Source organism: Rhinopithecus roxellana, chromosome 3 (genome assembly GCF_007565055.1).
Source record: "Rhinopithecus roxellana isolate Shanxi Qingling chromosome 3, ASM756505v1, whole genome shotgun sequence".
Classification (NCBI taxonomy): Eukaryota; Metazoa; Chordata; class Mammalia; order Primates; family Cercopithecidae; genus Rhinopithecus; species Rhinopithecus roxellana.
In genome coordinates, this window is record NC_044551.1 from 132,071,620 (window position 1) to 132,089,957 (window position 18,338).

At 38.8% G+C, this 18,338-nt stretch overlaps 2 protein-coding genes across 8 annotated transcripts in view; both read left to right on the plus strand.

Annotated features, from left to right (window-relative positions):
- The window catches only part of FAM172A (family with sequence similarity 172 member A), a 528,836-nt gene that overhangs the window by 388,535 nt on the left and 121,963 nt on the right, over positions 1-18,338 (plus strand). The window contains exons 11-12 of one of the 7 annotated variants that reach the window (XM_030927236.1): positions 12,655-12,691; positions 12,889-12,932. The exons of 5 other annotated variants lie outside the window; for them this stretch is intronic. In XM_030927236.1, the coding sequence (XP_030783096.1) occupies positions 12,655-12,691; positions 12,889-12,907 (56 nt within the window). In that variant the 3' untranslated portion in view covers positions 12,908-12,932. Of the gene's footprint in view, positions 1-12,654; positions 12,692-12,888; positions 12,933-18,338 lie in introns of those variants that run through there. One more of the 7 variants, XM_030927234.1, reaches the window with a different exon arrangement.
- POU5F2 (POU domain class 5, transcription factor 2) lies at positions 14,539-15,939 on the plus strand. The gene has a single exon (XM_010371420.2). It carries the CDS (start codon positions 14,552-14,554, stop codon positions 15,668-15,670), a length of 1,119 nt encoding a protein of 372 aa, XP_010369722.2. The 5' UTR covers positions 14,539-14,551; the 3' UTR covers positions 15,671-15,939.

Below are 18,338 nucleotides of genomic sequence, written 5' to 3' on the forward strand. Positions count from 1 at the left end.
GAGGGCAAGACATGCTCGAAAACTTGCCCCAGGCTACTCGCCTCCCAGCTGCCAAAGAAAAGGGCTTGGTTTTCACCTATAGAGTCTGCACACTGGATTTGTGCCCTCCCCCGAGTTCTGGCCAGGAGGCTTTTCACCCTGTTCAAATTGTTACAAAGTTCAGCTAGAGATTTCCTTCTCCCTGTGGAATTTTATTCCCTGCTCCTCTGGTGCCAGACAAGAATGGCCTGTTAGGGGACCCAGCAAGTTCCCAGGGCCTTTCTGCTGCTTCCTCTTACCCTGTATTTCGCTTAACTCTCCAGATTGACCCAGCTCCAGGTAAGATTGGAAACTTCTCCAGCAAACAGACCTTCAGTTTCTCCAATGGGGGTGTGTGTTTGGGAGTGGAGGCTCTCCCTTTCCCACTTCTGTAGTTGGGGCACTCAGTATTTGGGATGTCTCCCAGGTCCTGCAGGAGCAGTCTGCTATGTCTGCGTCCTCTCAGTATTGCTGGTTTGTTTGCAGTCAGTCTGGAGCTAGAATTCACAGTGCAAGCCTTGGCATGCTACTCTATCCAGAGCTGCAATCCAGTCCTGCCTCCCATCAGCCATGATGATCTTACCTCCTCTAAAGACCAATTCTCACTCTATTTATGGTGTTTTCTACTTGTAAAATTGGCCAGTTAAGGACATTGTTATTCAGAGAATGGTGTAATCAGTTACTAGGATCTATATTTATATTATAGTCCATATTTTAATTATTTATTATAAAGTGACAACAGTAAATATCTGCCTCACTTATCTTATATAAAAATGGGGACAATTTGTATATTTTCTGGAGGGACATTTTGAGTTCATCAGAAGAAAGACACTGAAAAATTCCACATGGTACTATATATTCCCGTTAGGCATTTTAGAATTTAAGACTATAATTTAAAACTATTACTGATTATTCTAATTCTATAGGACTAAAAAGGCATTTGCAGAAATACTTTCATTTTCCTGTTTCTATTTCTATTTATACAGAACGAATAACTTATTTATTTAGGCTTTCCTATGTTCTCTGAGACATTGATAAGGGTCACAAAATATTATACAGAAATCAGGGCCACAGAAAGATGATAGAAAATATAGTGAAGAAATTAAAAGGAAAATTAATACTTGAAGGAAAAATATTCATAGGACATAGAAATATGGAAGCAATAAAGCTGAAAGAGACATTGGGATAGCAGTTAGATAATATTAGAAATGATCTTCTGTGATGTGCTGCTTCCCCAGAATAGTCAATTTAATTTTTGACTGTGTATGAGGGGGCATTCTATCAGGGTGAAAAGAAACGAAAATATAAATGTTTGAAAACAGACAAGCTTATAGAGCATTGATATATTCTGACTTCTTACAAGTTGGCACAGTTTGCTTTGGCTGGCACATGACTAACAGGACACTGTTTGCTAGATTGATTCTACCTGGGGCTATGTTTGGAGAAGTGTTGCTGCTAAGGCTTACATACTTTCAGCCCCCCTCCAGATGTGCTCCCTGAGTGCCTTTAAGTATGCCCATTCAGTCTTCATGCATTAATTCAGTGAGTAGTCATTGTGTACAAGACATTGCTCCAGGTACCAGGGATACAGCAGTGAATTGCAATAGGTGAAGGTCCAACACAGAGCTTACATTCTAGTAAGGGAAACTAACAGTAATCAAGATAAGTAAGAAAAGTATATAGGATGTCAGAAGTTTATTGTCTGTCTCCCCTACTAGAATGTAAGCTCCATGTAGGAGAAAATATAAAGCAGGAAGGGAAGACTAGAAGAGAGGGTATGAATTTTAAGACTTGTTTTACCTGTCCTTTAAGATTTATAGTTACCATAAAGCAGAGTTACTGGCAAATTATTATTATTCCACTATTCCTAAAGTGGCTATAGGAAAGTATACTATTTGTACAGTGCTCTAGGCATCACAGACAAGGTTACTTATATCCAGAGGTAGATGAACAGTTTTGCTACCCTACATCTCTCCTGTCTGACCTGAATGGTGAGGGGATCTTGACATGCCTTTGGCCACTTTGTACCAGGAGCACAGGATGGAAGGCTGTACCTTAAAGTGTCATTTTTCTGCATGCTCTTGAGGAAAGACCTGAACCTAGATTCACTAAAACTATATTGTCTAAACGCCTGATACCTGTCAGCATATTTTCTCCCAGAACTTATAACCATCACATTATTCCTTGCCCATACTATAGCTTAGACAGGCATTTCTCTGTTATTTCAGCTTTCCTAGAACACTTGATATAAATCTAGGCACTTCAAAATTAGAAAGATAACAGAATACAGCAAATGTATTTTAAAAAGAAGAAGAAAGGAAAAGGAAAACAACCAAGCACAGTAGATGTCTTCTGGGTTAAGAATTAAACTTAAGTTCCTCTATTAGATGAGTGTTTCTTGGATTTGGAAGTAAAGAGAGGGACCATTGATCATATGTACCTAACTACTGAGCCCCATTTTCTCATCAGAATGTGAAGTGGAAAGTTAGCAGTTACGAGGTGAATTTGAATTGTAGACAACCTGCTAATGTAACCCTAATTTTTATTTGCTTAAATAGTCCAGATTGACTGTTTACACTGACTGAACTTGCTGAATATTTGCTAAATAGTCACTTCACATTATTGCCAAAAATATCTCTTGAGGAAGTGACATTAAGGAGTTGTATCTCTTCTTTGTTAGTGAATAATCATTTCCTTCTAAAGATAGCAATGAAAAATCAACAGTAATTGCCTCTAGAATGTGGTGTCACTCAGAATGTGTAGACAAGTTGAGTTGTCTAATATGTTTTTAGACACAGCTCAAATTAATTAGGTAATTGGAAATCTATACTTTGCCTTGTAAACATATCTTAAAATTCAAGGCATATTAGCATATATGAATTACTGTACTACCTTTGAGTATGTGTACTACTCAAGAAGTATAGCATTCCTCTTTGCAGTCAGAAGATATTCTAATCCTTTAAGTGATGTTTTCATGAACTAAATAACACTTTTCAGACAGTTTTTATTACTGTAGAGTTAACCTTGTAGCTTTTAGTTATCAATTCCTCTATTCATTGTTGTATGCTACCTTATAATTATTAGTTAATGTAAGGGGATAAGTATTGTAAAAGTTGACCACCAGGAACTCTGTGTTTTCAGTTTATCATTCATAATAAATAGTTGGAATCAGGAACTCTCAGAAAGTTATTAATTAAAGAATCAGTTATGATAACCTATCTAAAAATAAAATCTTCATTTATATAGATCACTAGTATATATAATCATTTGCCCTGATTATATATATTTCATCAGGTCCAGTATTATCCTGTGATTTTGACTCTTTCAGTTTTCCAGTAATTCCAGTGAATATAAGTAGTCTCACTCCAAAAATCTCACTTTAAAAAAATTAAAAATAGCCATCATGTTTTTTACAGCTTTCTGAACCAATTTGTGAAAAATCTTTCGAAGAATTTGGCAGTAAAGGTGGCAACTCTCCTTTTCCTGAGCTAACTCTTCTCTTTAAAGATAAAAAAATTTTAACTAATTGTTTTTGGAATGTTTTTAGATAAATAACTGAATAATAAGAATTTGTATTTGTACTTAAAATTACAAGTTTTGAGTTAATATGGAAACACTATTCTTTTTACTGCCCCCATAGGAATATCTTCATGGCTTTTAATGCTCTGTCCGTAATTGCTGGAAAAAATAAGTCAGGAACCAGTGGTACCTAAGACAGACATTTTCATCCCTTTTATCATATGTTAAGTCTTGATCTCCCTTCCTGTGGCTGTCTTTGCTTCGCTTGCCCCCATTAGCTCTGTCTGGGTCACTGCCCTTGATGGGTGTCTCTATGTCTGTTTATTGACTCTGGGTGTTTTTCTCATCTGGCTTAGCCTCTATGCCATGTCTTCGTGGCTTCCAGTCTCCCCAACCTTAAGACTGTTCTTCTAGCCCATGGAATCACATCCCCCCCAGCCCACATGTTTCTGTCTTCCCCTGCCTGACTGTGGTTTACTTGGGTTCACTTGCCCTTCACTTCCCTTTGACGTGGGCTCTGTGTCTCCCTCAAGCCACAGGGCTCACTGTCTGCTCTTGCCTACACATTCTGTGTGCCCCCATGTATACCCTCTCAGCCTGCTCTGTCTTGTCATAGACAAATTGACAGCAAGTCACCAGTGATAAATCTGTCTGCTGACCAGAATATTCCCAAAACATACATCTTCAAAGAAAACTACATTGATTTCTAGAGGTGATTTGGAACATCTAAAATGCATATTCTTTGGTACTAAAATGAACTTTCAAAGTGAACATTAGGCACTATACATAGGCAAAATATTCTTTATTTGTAAAATCTCAAGATGTTCAGAGTTGATTATCAGCACTTTAAAAGCAGGAGTATACTTTTTTTAAAAGTTTTTACTTTTTCATGTTTCTTAAAATATAGTCTTTTTCCAAAGAAAAATAGTTCTATTTAATGATAAATTTTAAGAGATAATTTGTTTGGATTAATGACTTCATTATGTAGGTGTAAAAATTAATTTAACTGATATTTGACGTCTAAATATTCTTTGAGACCTTGTGCTAGCATTTCTGTCCATAGTGTCTGTTAATATCCCCTTCAGTCATACATATCTGACCCTAACTATGTAATATATTGTACCAATAAATGAAAACATTTTATGCCAGCTAGTTTATGGATGTTTTGCATAACTGCATGCCACAATCCTTGACAGAATTCAGTTGTATTATATAATTTCTTAATTTCTGAAGTGCTATAGAAGTGACTTGTTAAAAAAAGTTGGGGCAAAAAAACATACACCCTTTCTTAAACTTTTTGTAGCAATGACTTCTATAAATGAGACTTTTTAAGAAGACACTAAGTTAAAAAGTTATTGATAATCTAAAAATTGACATGAAGATGCTTTTGTTATTAGCTAATATTTCAGAAATTTTAAGAAAGTAATATAAAAATTTTCAGATTTTTTACTTTTATTTACTTTTTAAAAATTCTCTTCAAAGAAATTTAGTCTTCTGTCAATATTAATTTATATGAAATAGTAGCTAAATTTCTCCTCAGTTTCCAGATGGAAGGTGACTAAATTTAAAATAAGACATGTTGGCTGTATATGATGGCTCATGCCTGTTATCCTAGCACTTTGGGAGGCAAAGGTGCAGATAGCTTGAGGCCATGAATTTGAGACCAGCCTGGGCAACATAGTGAGACCCCATCTCTACAAAAAAATAAAAATAAATTAGCTGGGCCTGGTGGAGCATGCCTGTGGTCCCAGCTACTTGGGAGGCTAAGATGGGCAGATCACTTGAGCCTGGGAGGTTGAGCCTGCAGTGAGCCATGAGTGTGCCACTGCACTCCAATCTGGGCAATAGAATAAGACCTCATCTCAAAAATAAAATAAGGCCACAGATATAAGTGATTAAATATAACCAATATGTAGGAAAGTTGCTGTATGTTAAATTAGAAGTACTCAGTTTGAATATTACAGTGACAAGTATAGTCTTCCATAATCACTGTAGTTTAGATTTTTGCCATATTTTTCTTATGAAGGAGTAATCACTCAGGGTTATTTGTTTTTGCTTTTCTTCAAAAACAATATCAAGCATATAAAAATCAGCATAAGTAGCAAGGCTTGAATTTTTAGATAATCTGAATTTAATTATTTTACCAATTAGTTAATCATCTTCAATTCATCCCCCCAAAATTAGAGCCTAATTTCATGTCTTACCCCTAATTTGAGTTATTCTTGATTCTCTTGAGGCAAGAAACTAACTGTAAATATTTATTCTTGAATTCCACAAAGATATATTGAACACCTAATCTGTATTAGGCACCAGTCTAGGCTCCAAGGGTATAAAGAGTATTAGACATGACTTCTGCCCTCAAGGAGCTCACAGTCTCCTAGAAAGAACTCTTGTGTTTACTACAAAGATTCTCTGCTTCTAGTCAGAGAATGATCATTGAAATGGATGGTGGGGTTGGGAGTAGGGGAAATAAAGGGCTTCTGAGCTCTTTTAGAATCCAAGAGTAATTCTTAGTTCACCAACACCCTTTTTTAAAATGACACTCTAATGTTATTGAAGAGTTAGTGCATCTTCTGAAAGTATCTACCTTCCTTCCATACTGTCATGAAAATGTGACTTTTTACTCTAGATATTACAGACAAGTATATGTTACTTGTCATTTCAAACTTTTTTTTTTTTTTTTTTTTTTTTGAGATGGAGTCTCGCTCTGTCGCCCAGGCTGGAGTGCAGTGGCTGGATCTCAGCTCACTGCAATCTCCGCCTCCCGGGTTCACGCCATTCTCCTGCCTCAGCCTCCCGAGCAGCTGGGACTACAGGTGCCCGCTACCTCGCCCGGCTAGTTTTTTGTATTTTTAGTAGAGACGGGGTTTCACCGTGTTAGCCAGCATGGTCTCGATCTCCTGACCTTGTGATCCACCCGTCTCGGCCTCCCAAAGTGCTGGGATTACAGGCTTGAGCCACTGCACCCGGCCTCAAACTCTTTAGTAGTAGTGTGTCAGTATTTACCAGGAAGATCTTTGGATTTATCATTACTGTGGGAAATTTATATTCTCCCAAATATGTGGACAGTTAATGGCCAGATAAATATTCACAATCACACTGTCTGTAAAATGGGGTAAGACTAGTATCATCGCATTGGGTTATATTGAGAATGAAGTGAAATAATTTATATTCTTAAAACAGTACCTGGCATATAGTAATAACTTCATAATTCTTCGCTTTACATAGTTTTGATACACATAAATTTTTGTTACCATACTTTAGTTAAATAACATCAATTCCCCAGAAAACAAGATTCAAAGTTAAGTTACCACAGTATATTAGCTGTAAATGCATTAAGCACAAACTTTGCCACTGGCCCTTCAGTCCACAGATCTCTATGTGAATAACAGATGCACATCGTGATCAATGGCCAATCACATCACTTTTTTAAACTCTGTCACCGATTGGTCACTTCATATCTGTTTTCAATTCATGTACAGATGGCATTGTCTCCCATTTTACAAGAATGGATGATCAAAAGAGAGACTTGACCAACACACAAACAGTGCGGTAAAGAAATGAAAACACTGGAAATGAAATCAAAAGTCTTTATGACGAAAAAGAGAAAGATATCCTAGAGAAAGTGATACTGGCAAATGAAAAAGCAAGACAGAAAACCTCTCATGTTAAATGAACTCTCAGAGCTATTTCACAACATTGAAAGTGCAAAGGATAAAGCGTTGAAAGCTGATTCAAACTTAAGATTATGACATTTTGCCCAGGCACAGAAAAGATATGCTTAAACCATACCATAAGTGATATGATGAAAAGAAGGCAACCACTGATCAATATACTTTAAATAAGTTTTTTTACATAGAAATAAAGCACTTTAATTCTCATTCTTTCTAATGTTTAAATTACAGTGTACTAAATAAAATTAGTTTTATTATTTTTCCTTTTTTATTTTTAGCTGACAATAGAGGCTTTTTAATATTTTGACAAAATTTTAAAGGTCATAGAAAAATCATAATTTATCCTATTGATTATTATGATCACTTTGCATGGTTTCAGCTTGTATGGTCATTTTTATAGTCCCTCATTATCATCCAAAGCAAGAACTTCCTGTAGTCGTTATTAATAATTATTTTGTCCAGCAAGTCAAGTATTACAGTTTTAGGGAAACTCTTCATTGCTTTTCAATATTTGAGAATTTAAAAACTTTGTCATTTCTTTCCTGCCTCTGTCTTAGCATTTTCAAAGTGTCTAAGTTCTAATTCTAATCATGTCTTATCACAGGGTTACCCTCAGAGCCTCCTGATATATTATACAGCAGTACAGTATTTAAACTCCTTATTTTACAATTCTTCAATATGCTACCCTATTTCTTCATTCTCCTAAGTCTTCTACTTAAATTCTATGCTAACCTTTTCCTTTTATTCTTCTTCCTGCTAATATTATATTCTTCCATACTCTCCTTCAACCCCTGAAAGCCTATCAGTTATTTAATACATTGTCTTCCTTTCAAAATGACACCTGCCCTAGAATATATCCTTAAGAGAAACTTCTTTGAATTCCTTGGCTTCTTCCTTATGTTTCATCTACATGTCTGTAAATCAGAAAAGACCAATGTCTTGCTTGAATTTAAATTATTACAGAAAATTCTGTGTAAGCAAAATGTAAAATTCTAACTGGACATTGACTAGATTAGCACTTGCCAACAATGGCATGATTGGCAACAAAATAAGAATTAAATAGTGTGCATTTTCACTGTATACACCTTTGTACCTCTTGAGCCATGTGATTGTATAGGTGAATATTCAAAAAATAATGAAATTTACATTAAGTGAATCGTTGTAATAGAAATCTTGCTTTCAGTTTTCCACTCACAGTTGGTTTGATATAATTACTGCCAAGAGTTCTGAGGCTTTCAGAAGACGAAAGCTTCATTTGCCTGACGTTTTCTGCACACACATAGAATGATGAGCAGGCTGCTGGGAGCTTGAGGAATGGACTACAGGCAGATAAATTTTGATTTGGGCATGAGTATTTTGCTCAAAGAGAGGCTGACAACCTAGTTTGTTCTCTTTAAGACCTTTGGGATTATAGTGAGGTGACTGGAAGAGGATTCAGTTTGATAAGCTGACTGAATGCTGTCTGAATATCTGTCAGGTTTAAAATGCTGAAAGAAGTTTTTTAATCTATATATTTAGGTAAATTTTGCTTAGAATTTTTAGTCTGGTACTACCTCTTAAATTTTCCATGGTCATTGCTGCATTTAATGCTAGTTAAAATAAGAGTTCATTTTTCAGAAAAAAAAAAAGCATCCATGTGGCTCTGTTTGGCTTGTTTCAGTTCAGTTTCCTAAAGAGATTCCAAGGAAATTCTCAGAGGCCTCAAACTTGTGGTGGTAATAGCACCAAAGTCAATTAATGTGGAATCTCTTTAAAAAACAAAAACAAACAAACAAAAAAACGTAATTCCCACAACACCTAAAAGAGTTATCTGCTATAAACAGAAATTATTTTCTACTTCTCATTTACTTCTCTGAGCCCCTATCACATCATGATTACTAGTTTCCTTGGTCATAAGCTGTCATTTTTGTTAGTATATTTTACTGTGCAGTGCAATGAAAAATTTTTTGTTAAACCAGTTGTACATCTCCTGCTCTAAAATGGAAGCAGAGTGATAATTTGAATGTAGAACATAGTGACTGCACCCTGACTAGAGTAATCAATGCAAGAGCATCCTTAAAGCTTTTCTTCTGTAACAAGGGCAAACTCAGCTAAAAAGTTTGTTTAAATCATGCTTGGCATAACAAGAGCCTTGAAACTTTATCTGTCTCTGACTATCTATGAATATACCTGACTCATCATCATAGTGCCTTTCAACTCAGCCCCACTCAGCTCAACTGCTCTTCCTGCCTTTACAGATATTTAAAATTCCTTAAGGCTTCTGGGAAAGGCTGCAGGGTTTTTATATTTAATATTATTTTATTTTATAGCATAGGAAGTTCATAGCTCATGAATATCTCAGATATGCAAAATAAAATGAAGGGCCTTTTCTCTGTATACTCTTAAGTCTCCTTTTGGTCTCTGACTATGTGGTGGTTATGTCATATTTGTGTCATGAGTATTTGTTTCAAAGCAGCAATTACATCATTACAGCATTACAAAGCAGCCATTTTTAAAATACTAAAAAGAATAGCAGCAAAAAGAAGTAATGTTTTTGAAAAGTCCTTCCTAATCTTAATCTGAAATTAAAGAAATCAAAGAAATTCTGTTAGCAACACCACTACATTATAGCATTTCTCCACATATAAGAGTAAAAGCATCTTGTATTACTGTTATTTACAAATGGCTATTCTTTCATCCATGTTCTTGTCCTCTCCTGTACAGAATAGTACTATTATCTATTATGAAAATTATCTTGAAAAGCAATAAATTATCCTATTTAGTAACTACCTTGATTTGATTAGCTCTTTTTCTATGTTATTACAACATAAATGTTCTTATTATATATACTTTATTAGTTTTTCTTAATTGCCTAACTTATCTCTGATGGCTCACTTTTCTTTATACAGTTTAGTAAAGATCCACACAAAGGATTGACAGTTAATCATTTCAGTGTATTTTCAGGTAGTTTCCAGTGAACTGAATTGTTGTAATGTGTGATGTTAACTCTTTCACTGTGAAGTGCGAGGCATCGTTCCTTAAAGTACTCAGCTGCCAGAGTTTTCCTGGGTTACTGACTTTGCTCCCTGGATCCAGAGATGGTGTTCCCAGTATCTAGTCTCTGCATCTTGTCTTCTGCCTTAGCTTTTTGTCTTGCTCCTTTGCTAATATGATTCTTGAGGTCCCACACCTTTCCATCTTAGTGGCAATGCCTCTGCACCACAATGCCTGGTCAGTGCTAACTTACTAGGACATCTGCAGTATGGGGAGACAATAAAGACCAGCACCATCTAGTCTGCCCTGCCTTCTCTCTCTAACTTGGATATCATTCTTAGATCTTCTGGTCGGCTCTGTTGCTTTATTGCAGTCAAAAAAGATTTTTTTTTTTTTTTTTTTTTTGAGATTCTGCTATAGAGAAGTAGAGCTTCTTATAGACTCTTGAGCAAAGCCATGTCCTCCTCTCTCTCGAGTATGAGAAGCTTTTGGGAGAGATGCATTTGGAGGAATGATGAAGCAAAGATCACCCTCCTATCCAGTGAAATAACTGACCAACAGAATAACATAAAAAGCAGATCACTTTCACATCCAGATGTTTTCATGGACTTACTATACTCAGAGCACTGTGACTGGCTTGTGCATTAGCATATTACTTGGCACATAGGTACAAAATAAATCGTGTATCTATAATATGAATTTAGGAGGTTCCGTATCTCTTAGCTGGATAACTAAGACATAAAATTCCAGCTGTTTAAGGCAGCACAGGTATGTGAGTGGACATGGCAGTAAGTTCAGAGGGGAGGGATGTCACTGTGGTCCAGAGTATAAGGCAAGACTTCTCAAAACTATGAAACTTGAACCAAACCTTACAAGAATGTTGATTCTTAACTCTGCGTCCACTGTTTCCTGCTTCCTGTCATTTGTGGATCATGGCAGCTGCTTTTGTCTCCTTAGAATAGGGAATTCTTAGGAGAACCTAATAATAAAAATTCTGATACTTTTTATTTTTAAGCATTTCTGCTTAAAACAACTCTTTCAGAAAACCACCCTTGATTCCAAAGATCATAATAATAGAAAACTTCTCAACTTCCCTGCTCTACTGACATTTTCTGTTCTCCCTCATTTAGATTATAAATATATAGGAGACTGGAATCATGTGTTTCTCATCCTTACTCTATAATTCCCTATGGATAAGACCAGCCTGATTCTTACACTGTAATCTAATCACTTACTAAGAGCGATTTTTTGTTGAAGGTGATGGATTAGCCTTTCAGATGCCCCAGCACAAACAGCACCAGTTGTCTTGGGCATTCCCATCAACTGCCTTCCTCTGATCTCTATTCCTGTTCTAACCAAACATGCTCCCACTTTCTTTCCCTGCTAACCCCATTTCCATAGGAAGTTGAATATACTTTTAAGGAAATGGCAAGACTTCCCTTAAGAATATGGGCTTTTCTTTTTGGTAGCACATGCGTATAAACCGGGAGATACGCACATTGGTAGATGAGATCTGACCAAGTACAAAGAAAGCCTTAAGTGAGAGCATCCAAGTAAATCTTAAAACCCATCAAGTTAATATATAGCCTTTTTTTTTTTTTTTTTTTTTTGAGACCGAGTCTCACTCTGTCACCCAGGCTGGAGTGCAGGGGCGCAATCTCGGCACACTGCAACCTCCACCTGCGGGGTTCAAGTGATTCTCCTGCCTCAGCCTCCTGAGTAGCTGGGATTACAGGTGCACACCACCATGCCCGGCTGATTTTTGTATTTTTAGTAGAGATGGGGTTTCACCATGTTGGTCAGGCTGGTCTTGAACTCCTGACTTTGTGATCCACCCAACCTTGGCCTCCCGAAGTGCTGGGATTACAGGTGTAAGCCACCATGCCTGGCCAGTGTTACTTTTTAATTTAGTAAATGTTTGTAGCCACTGTGTTTTAACTCCATTTAAATATATTAAAGCTTTGCTCACATCTATTTGAACTCAGGTTTTCTAATTCATTAAAAATATTTTCATTCAACTATTGTTTTTAAACCACTAATGAACCTTTTTCCTTCTTGTGAAAATGGGCTGTTGGCCAGGCACAATGGCTCATGCCTGTAATCCCAGCACTTCGGGAGGCCGAGGTGGGCGGATCACGAGGTCAGGAGATCGAGACCATCCTGGCTAATATGATGAAACCCAGTCTCTACTAAAAATACAAAAAATTAGCCGGGCGTGGTGGCAGGCACCTATAATCCCAGCTACTCAGGAGGCTGAGGCAGGGGAATCACTTGAACCTGTAAGGCAGAGGTCGCAGTGAGCCGAGATCGCACCACTGCACTCCAGCCTGGGTGACAGAGTGAGACTCCGTCTCAAAACAAAAAAACAAAAAGAAGAAAATGGGCAGTTTTCAATATGTGAACCTTAGCATATATATTGCTTTCTCTTCTTTATCCTTCTTTGTGATCCAACTTTCATTCTGTTTGGCAGATACTGATTGCTTCGTGATTTTGAAAAAAAATAGCATGTAAGTATACCTCGAGAGAATAGATACCAGCAAAGTTATTCTTAAATGAACTTTTGTATATTGCAAGCTGTTTTCTATAGACTGTCATCTTAAAATCTAATTAAAGGCAAATGTGGAAGTCTTTTTACCATTAATGCTACAGAGATTCATTGATTTAACATTAAATAAATATTTCTTGACTTCCTTCTGTGTTCCAGGTATAGTTCCAGGTGCTGAGGATCTAGCAGTGAACAAGACAGACAATGACCCTGCTCATAGCCAGCACACATTCTAGCAAGGGTTGCAGTAGAGATACAGATGACACATAACTAAGTACACAGCCTGAAGCGATGGCAGCCAATTTTCTGATTCTTTTCCCTTTACCATTGCTTCAAGGCCGCATCTGCAATCTCAACATAACACAACACAATACAACCTGTACTGCTGGGTTGAATTTATTCTCAAAGTGCTGCCTTCATCTAGGAAAAGGTATTTAAGGGCCCAAGAAGATGAGGCTAGGAAGGAGATGGTAGATTTCAGATGTTTTAGGAGACCCAGTATATAAGATTTGACACCCTATGGAGAATAGAAAAAGTCAAGAACAGCTCCTAGGTTTAAACTTGGGTGAATGAATTAGTGATAACTAGCTCAAAAGTCCCAGGATTGGAGGCAGGTTTAGAAGTGCTGATAATGAATTTGACTAGGGGCAGTGAAAAATACAAAACTGGAAATCAGAAGAGAAGTCAGAACTGAAATACAGATTTGGCTGTTACCAGCATTTCATGTAAATTTTAAAAGGAGAAGGAGCAAGAAGAGTAGTCAACATTGCCAGATACGGCAGGATGAGGATTTTTTTAGAAAGCCATTGGATTTGACAGTTGAAAAATCACTGATGACTTCAAGAAGACCAATTTCAGTAGATGTAAGTGGGGACAGAGCCACATCATGGTTAGTTTAAAGAATGAAGGGCTGTGATTGTCTAGCCAAGGTCATTGTGCTCTTACTCCTTGGAAACTTGAAACTGAGGTCAGAGCTTCTCTTTCTCCCCCCACCCCCTCCTTAGCTTTCTCCACACAGGGCCCACAACTGGATGCCTGAGCTAGGGGCATGATGGAGGGACAAATTAAGATCACTGGGTCTCTGGTGGGATAAGGGCCCAAGGATAAAGGAGCCTGATGTTGGTGAGTCAGATATTGCAGGGAGCATCCTCAGTGGGTCAGGCCAGTTCAGAGACCTGTCTCTAGAGTGGGAAAGAGAAGACACACACCTAGATCTCTGTTGATTGAGGAAACTCTGGACCAAGAAGCTGGGTTAGAATGGGAAACAAAAGGACCTTCAAGGCTGGGGGAAGAAACATGGAATTAGTTACAAAGTTCTGCCCCAGTAAGGGAGTGGAATCTGGCAGTTTGCGGGTGGAGTGGTGGGGGCAGAATCTGAGGCAGTAAACTGATGTTAACTAGAAACTCAAGCGGGGATGCCTAGGTTTCTTAGGGCACAGGTACTGGGGGTGTGCAAAGAGGAACTATTGGCAGTACTTGTGACCATAAAGATAGTAGTGAGGGGCCAGTTTATGAATTGAGGGTTCGTCCTAGCAATATCTGTCATATAGATATTTAATAATTATTTGTGAAGACAAGAAGTTAGGTAGTTCCTGGGGATCAGGGGTCCTGAGTTTCTGAAGAGGCATAAGAAAATACCTGGGTTCTATTCAGGGAGAGGATGGAGGCAGTGACTAAGGGACTCCAGACAGCTTGGAGATGCAAATCCCAAAAGGGAGCTTTGTACCTCTATGGGAGTTGGAAGCAAAGGTCAGGGTCGAGGGCTCACTCCCTTAATCCTAGGACCCAGGAGTTCCTACGGATCTAGGAAATTTCCCCGCCTATGCACAGGCACCCTTGGCCCGTAACGTCTTCTCCGCCCACTGGGGGGCGGGGCTTGAGGGGGCCGGTGGCTGTTGTGAAGCCTCGAGGGCCATCAGTTCCTACCAGAGCTGTTGCGGGTGCCATCCCACCCATGGCCGGACACAGGCCCTCAAACCACTTCTGCCCCCTTCCAGGCAGTGGTGGGGGAGGCCCCAGAGGGCCAGTGCCCCTGCGGATTGACACCCTGACCTGGTTGAGCACCCAGGCGGCCCCTGGCAGGGTGATGGTCTGGCCAGCAGTCAGGCCAGGGGTCTGCCCAGACCCTGAGGTGTGGAGGATTTCCCCGGGTCCCCTGCCACAGGAATTCCGGGGCTGGATAGCACCCTGCAGGCCCCGTCTTGGAGCTGGTGAGGCAGGGGACTGGTTGCGAAGCCCCTCCGAAGGCGCCCTCCCTGGGCCCTACATTGCCCTGCGGAGCATCCCGAGGTTGCCGCTGCCAGAGGACGTCTCGGGCATACTGAAAGAGTTGCAGCAGCTGGCCAAGGAGCTGAGGCGGAAGAGGTTGAGCCTAGGGTACTCACAGGCGGATGTGGGGATCGCTGTGGGAGTTCTATTTGGGAAGGTGCTTAGCCAGAGGACCGTCTGCCGCTTCGAGGCCCAGCAGCTAAGCCTTGCCAACATGTGGAAGCTGCGACCACTGCTGAAAAAGTGGCTGGAGGAAGTGGAAGCAGAGAACCTTCTGGGCTTATGCAAAATGGAGGTGATCCTGCAACAGTCTCGGAAGTGGAGACGGGCAAGCAGGGAGCGACGAATCGGAAACAGCCTAGAGAAATTCTTCCAGCGGTGCCCTAAGCCCACGCCCCAACAAATCAGCCACATTGCTGGGTGCCTCCAGCTGCAGAAGGATGTGGTTCGAGTTTGGTTCTATAACCGCAGCAAGATGGGCAGTCGATCAGCCAATGATGCTTCCCCACGGGAGGTTGTGGGGACAGCCGGGCCTCCTTGCCCAGGGGCACCAGTGTGCTTTCACCTGGGACTGGGGCTCCCAGTGGATATCCCCCACTATACACCTCTCTACTCTGCGGGGGTAGCCCACTCCTCTGCCGCAGCCACCGCTGTGGGCCTCCTCAGACTTTAGGGCTGAGGGACTTGCCCTTTGCGGCACGTTTGGAGAGGGGAGAAGAAGGGAAAACCCAGGAAATGTCCCTGGGGTTCATTTGAGGGCTTTTAGCATTAATTTCTCATTCACTGTCTAACGAAGTTAAGGATACATAGTAGGGAATGGGGGTTGGAATTGTTCAAGAAAAACCTGGGAGAGAAGATGAAGTTTATTGCAGTTTTGTGTTTTCCCTTTGTTTTTCCCTAGCATTGGTTTCAAGGTACATTACAGTATATAGACAGTTTCGATATTTTGTTCCTTTTTAAAATTAAATATTGTGTCTGTTATTCCTTGTGGTTATCAGTAAACATAGGGTTTAAATTTTTTATAAACACAATACTAAGTGAAAGACTCAAGTCACAGAAGACTACCTTAGTATACAATGTTTTACTTAAAATCAAGCAGAACTCTGTGTAAACACAAAATCCAGGATAATAGTTATCTGGAGGGGATGACTTGAGCATGTGATAGGGAAGAAACACACAGAGCACACCTAGGGCCTTTGCTGAAACACCTGAGCTTTCTTGAAGGTTCTTTTTTTTTTTTTTTCTTTTATTTCTAATTTACCTTTTCATTTCCAGTGCCCCAGCTTCATGTCAGGGTCTCAGTTCATCTCCCCACTTTATGTAGTCCCATGGGATTATGTTCTGTCCTGCCACAGTCACTGTATTCTAAACTCCTTCGTTACTGAGGTTGGCAAGCTGGACAGCCAGAGCTTCAGTCCCAGCTATAGCTTACTCCTCCAGTCCCTGGGAATTTCCCTTACTTTCTCTTAATCTCTTACATAGTTTTGAGAGGATATTTGTAATAGTTTATCCAAACTTCCCTGTTGGTTTTTGCCATTATACATCAAACCACTCTTCTAATTTCGTCTCTGAAATTGCTCCTTTCAGTTTTTCACGTCTACTTTGGTCAATTTTGGTCACCGTATACTAAATGGAAATCATTCATCCCTCTGTGTTTTCAGATCTGCTGTCACACACCTGCATGCTCTATTTATTGTCCTGGAATTCTATCAGTATGTATTATATCAGAGTTTATGTCTTATTTCTGGATACTAATCTTGTCAATTTTTGCTTTTTTTGTAATCAGTCTTGCAAAGATTTTATCTATAGGTATTTTCAAAGTATAAGCTTTTTGACTTATTCTACTTAACTACTATTTTTATTCCCTAGTTAATTAGTTTTCACTTCATTCTTCTGAATTTTTTCCTAGTTTCTTCTGGTTTCTTTCATTGTTCTTTTTTAAATAGTTTTTAGATGAGTACTTAGTTTCTTTCTTTCTTTTTTTTTTTTTTTTTTTCCTAGTGGCTGTATAGAAAATAACTCTTGTGGGTCCAGGAGTGTAAATCAGGGGCCCAATGAGAGACTTAACTCTGGGCTGGGCACGGTGGCTCATGCCTGTAATTCCAGCACTTTGGGAGACCAAGGCGGGTGGATCACGAGGTCAAGAGATCTTCTTCATGAGGCTGTAGAAACTTTACCTTTCCCTATTTGTGATAAAATATAAAATTTGCCATTGTAAAAGTGTAAATTCAATGACATTAATTACATTCACAATGTTAGGCAACCATCACCACTATCCATTTCCAACATTTTTCCATCACTCCAAACATAAACTCTTCTCATTGAGCAATAACTCCATTCCCCTCCCCCCTCCCCCTGGTAACCGTTAATTTACTTTATATTTCTGTGAATTTGCCAGTTCCAAGCAGTTCGTATTCATGGAACCATAAGACATTTGACCTTTTGTATCTGGCTTATTTCACTTAGCACGTTTTCAAGGTTCATCTATGTTGTAGTGTGTATCAGAACTTCATTCCTTTTGTATGACTGAATAATATTCCATTGTATGGATATGCCACATTTTGTCTATCCATTCCTTTGATGATGGGCACTTAGATTATTTTCATTAATAGCCAATGGGCTATTGTGAATAATACTGCTATGAACATTTACATATAATAATCTATTTGTTTACCTGTTGTTTTAGTTCTCTTGAATGTATACATAGGAGTGAAATTTCTGAGTCATACGGTAATTCTGTGCTTAACTTTTTGGGAAACTACCAATCTGTTTTCCATAGTGAAGGCACCATTTTCCATTCCCACCAGCAATCTACAAGAGTTCTAGTTTTTCCATATCCCTGGCAACACTTGTTATTTTTTTTTTTAATTATAGCCATCTTGGTAGCCGTTAAGTGGTATCTCATTGTGATTTTGATTTGTATTTCCCTAATGACTAATGATGTTGAGCATCTTTTCATATGCTTATTGTCTATTTTGTATCTTCTTTGAAGAAATGTCTATTTGAGTCCTTTGCCTATTTTTAAAATTGGGTTGTTTCTTTTCTTCATAGAGTCTGGATATTAAGCCCTTATCAGATAGATGGTTTGCAAATATTCTCTCCCATTCTGTAGGTTGTCCTTTCACTCTTTTGACTGTACTTTTTCAGTCAAAAAAGTTCCCTTTTTCCATATATATATATATATATATGCACACACATACCATTGTGGGTCACTTGAAATTTCATAGGAATTTTAGGATCAGTTTTTCTGTTTCTGCCCAAACACCATTGAGATTTTGTTACAGAGTGCATTGAACCCTCATACTGCTTTAGGGAGTGTTGTCATCTTAACAATTTTAAGT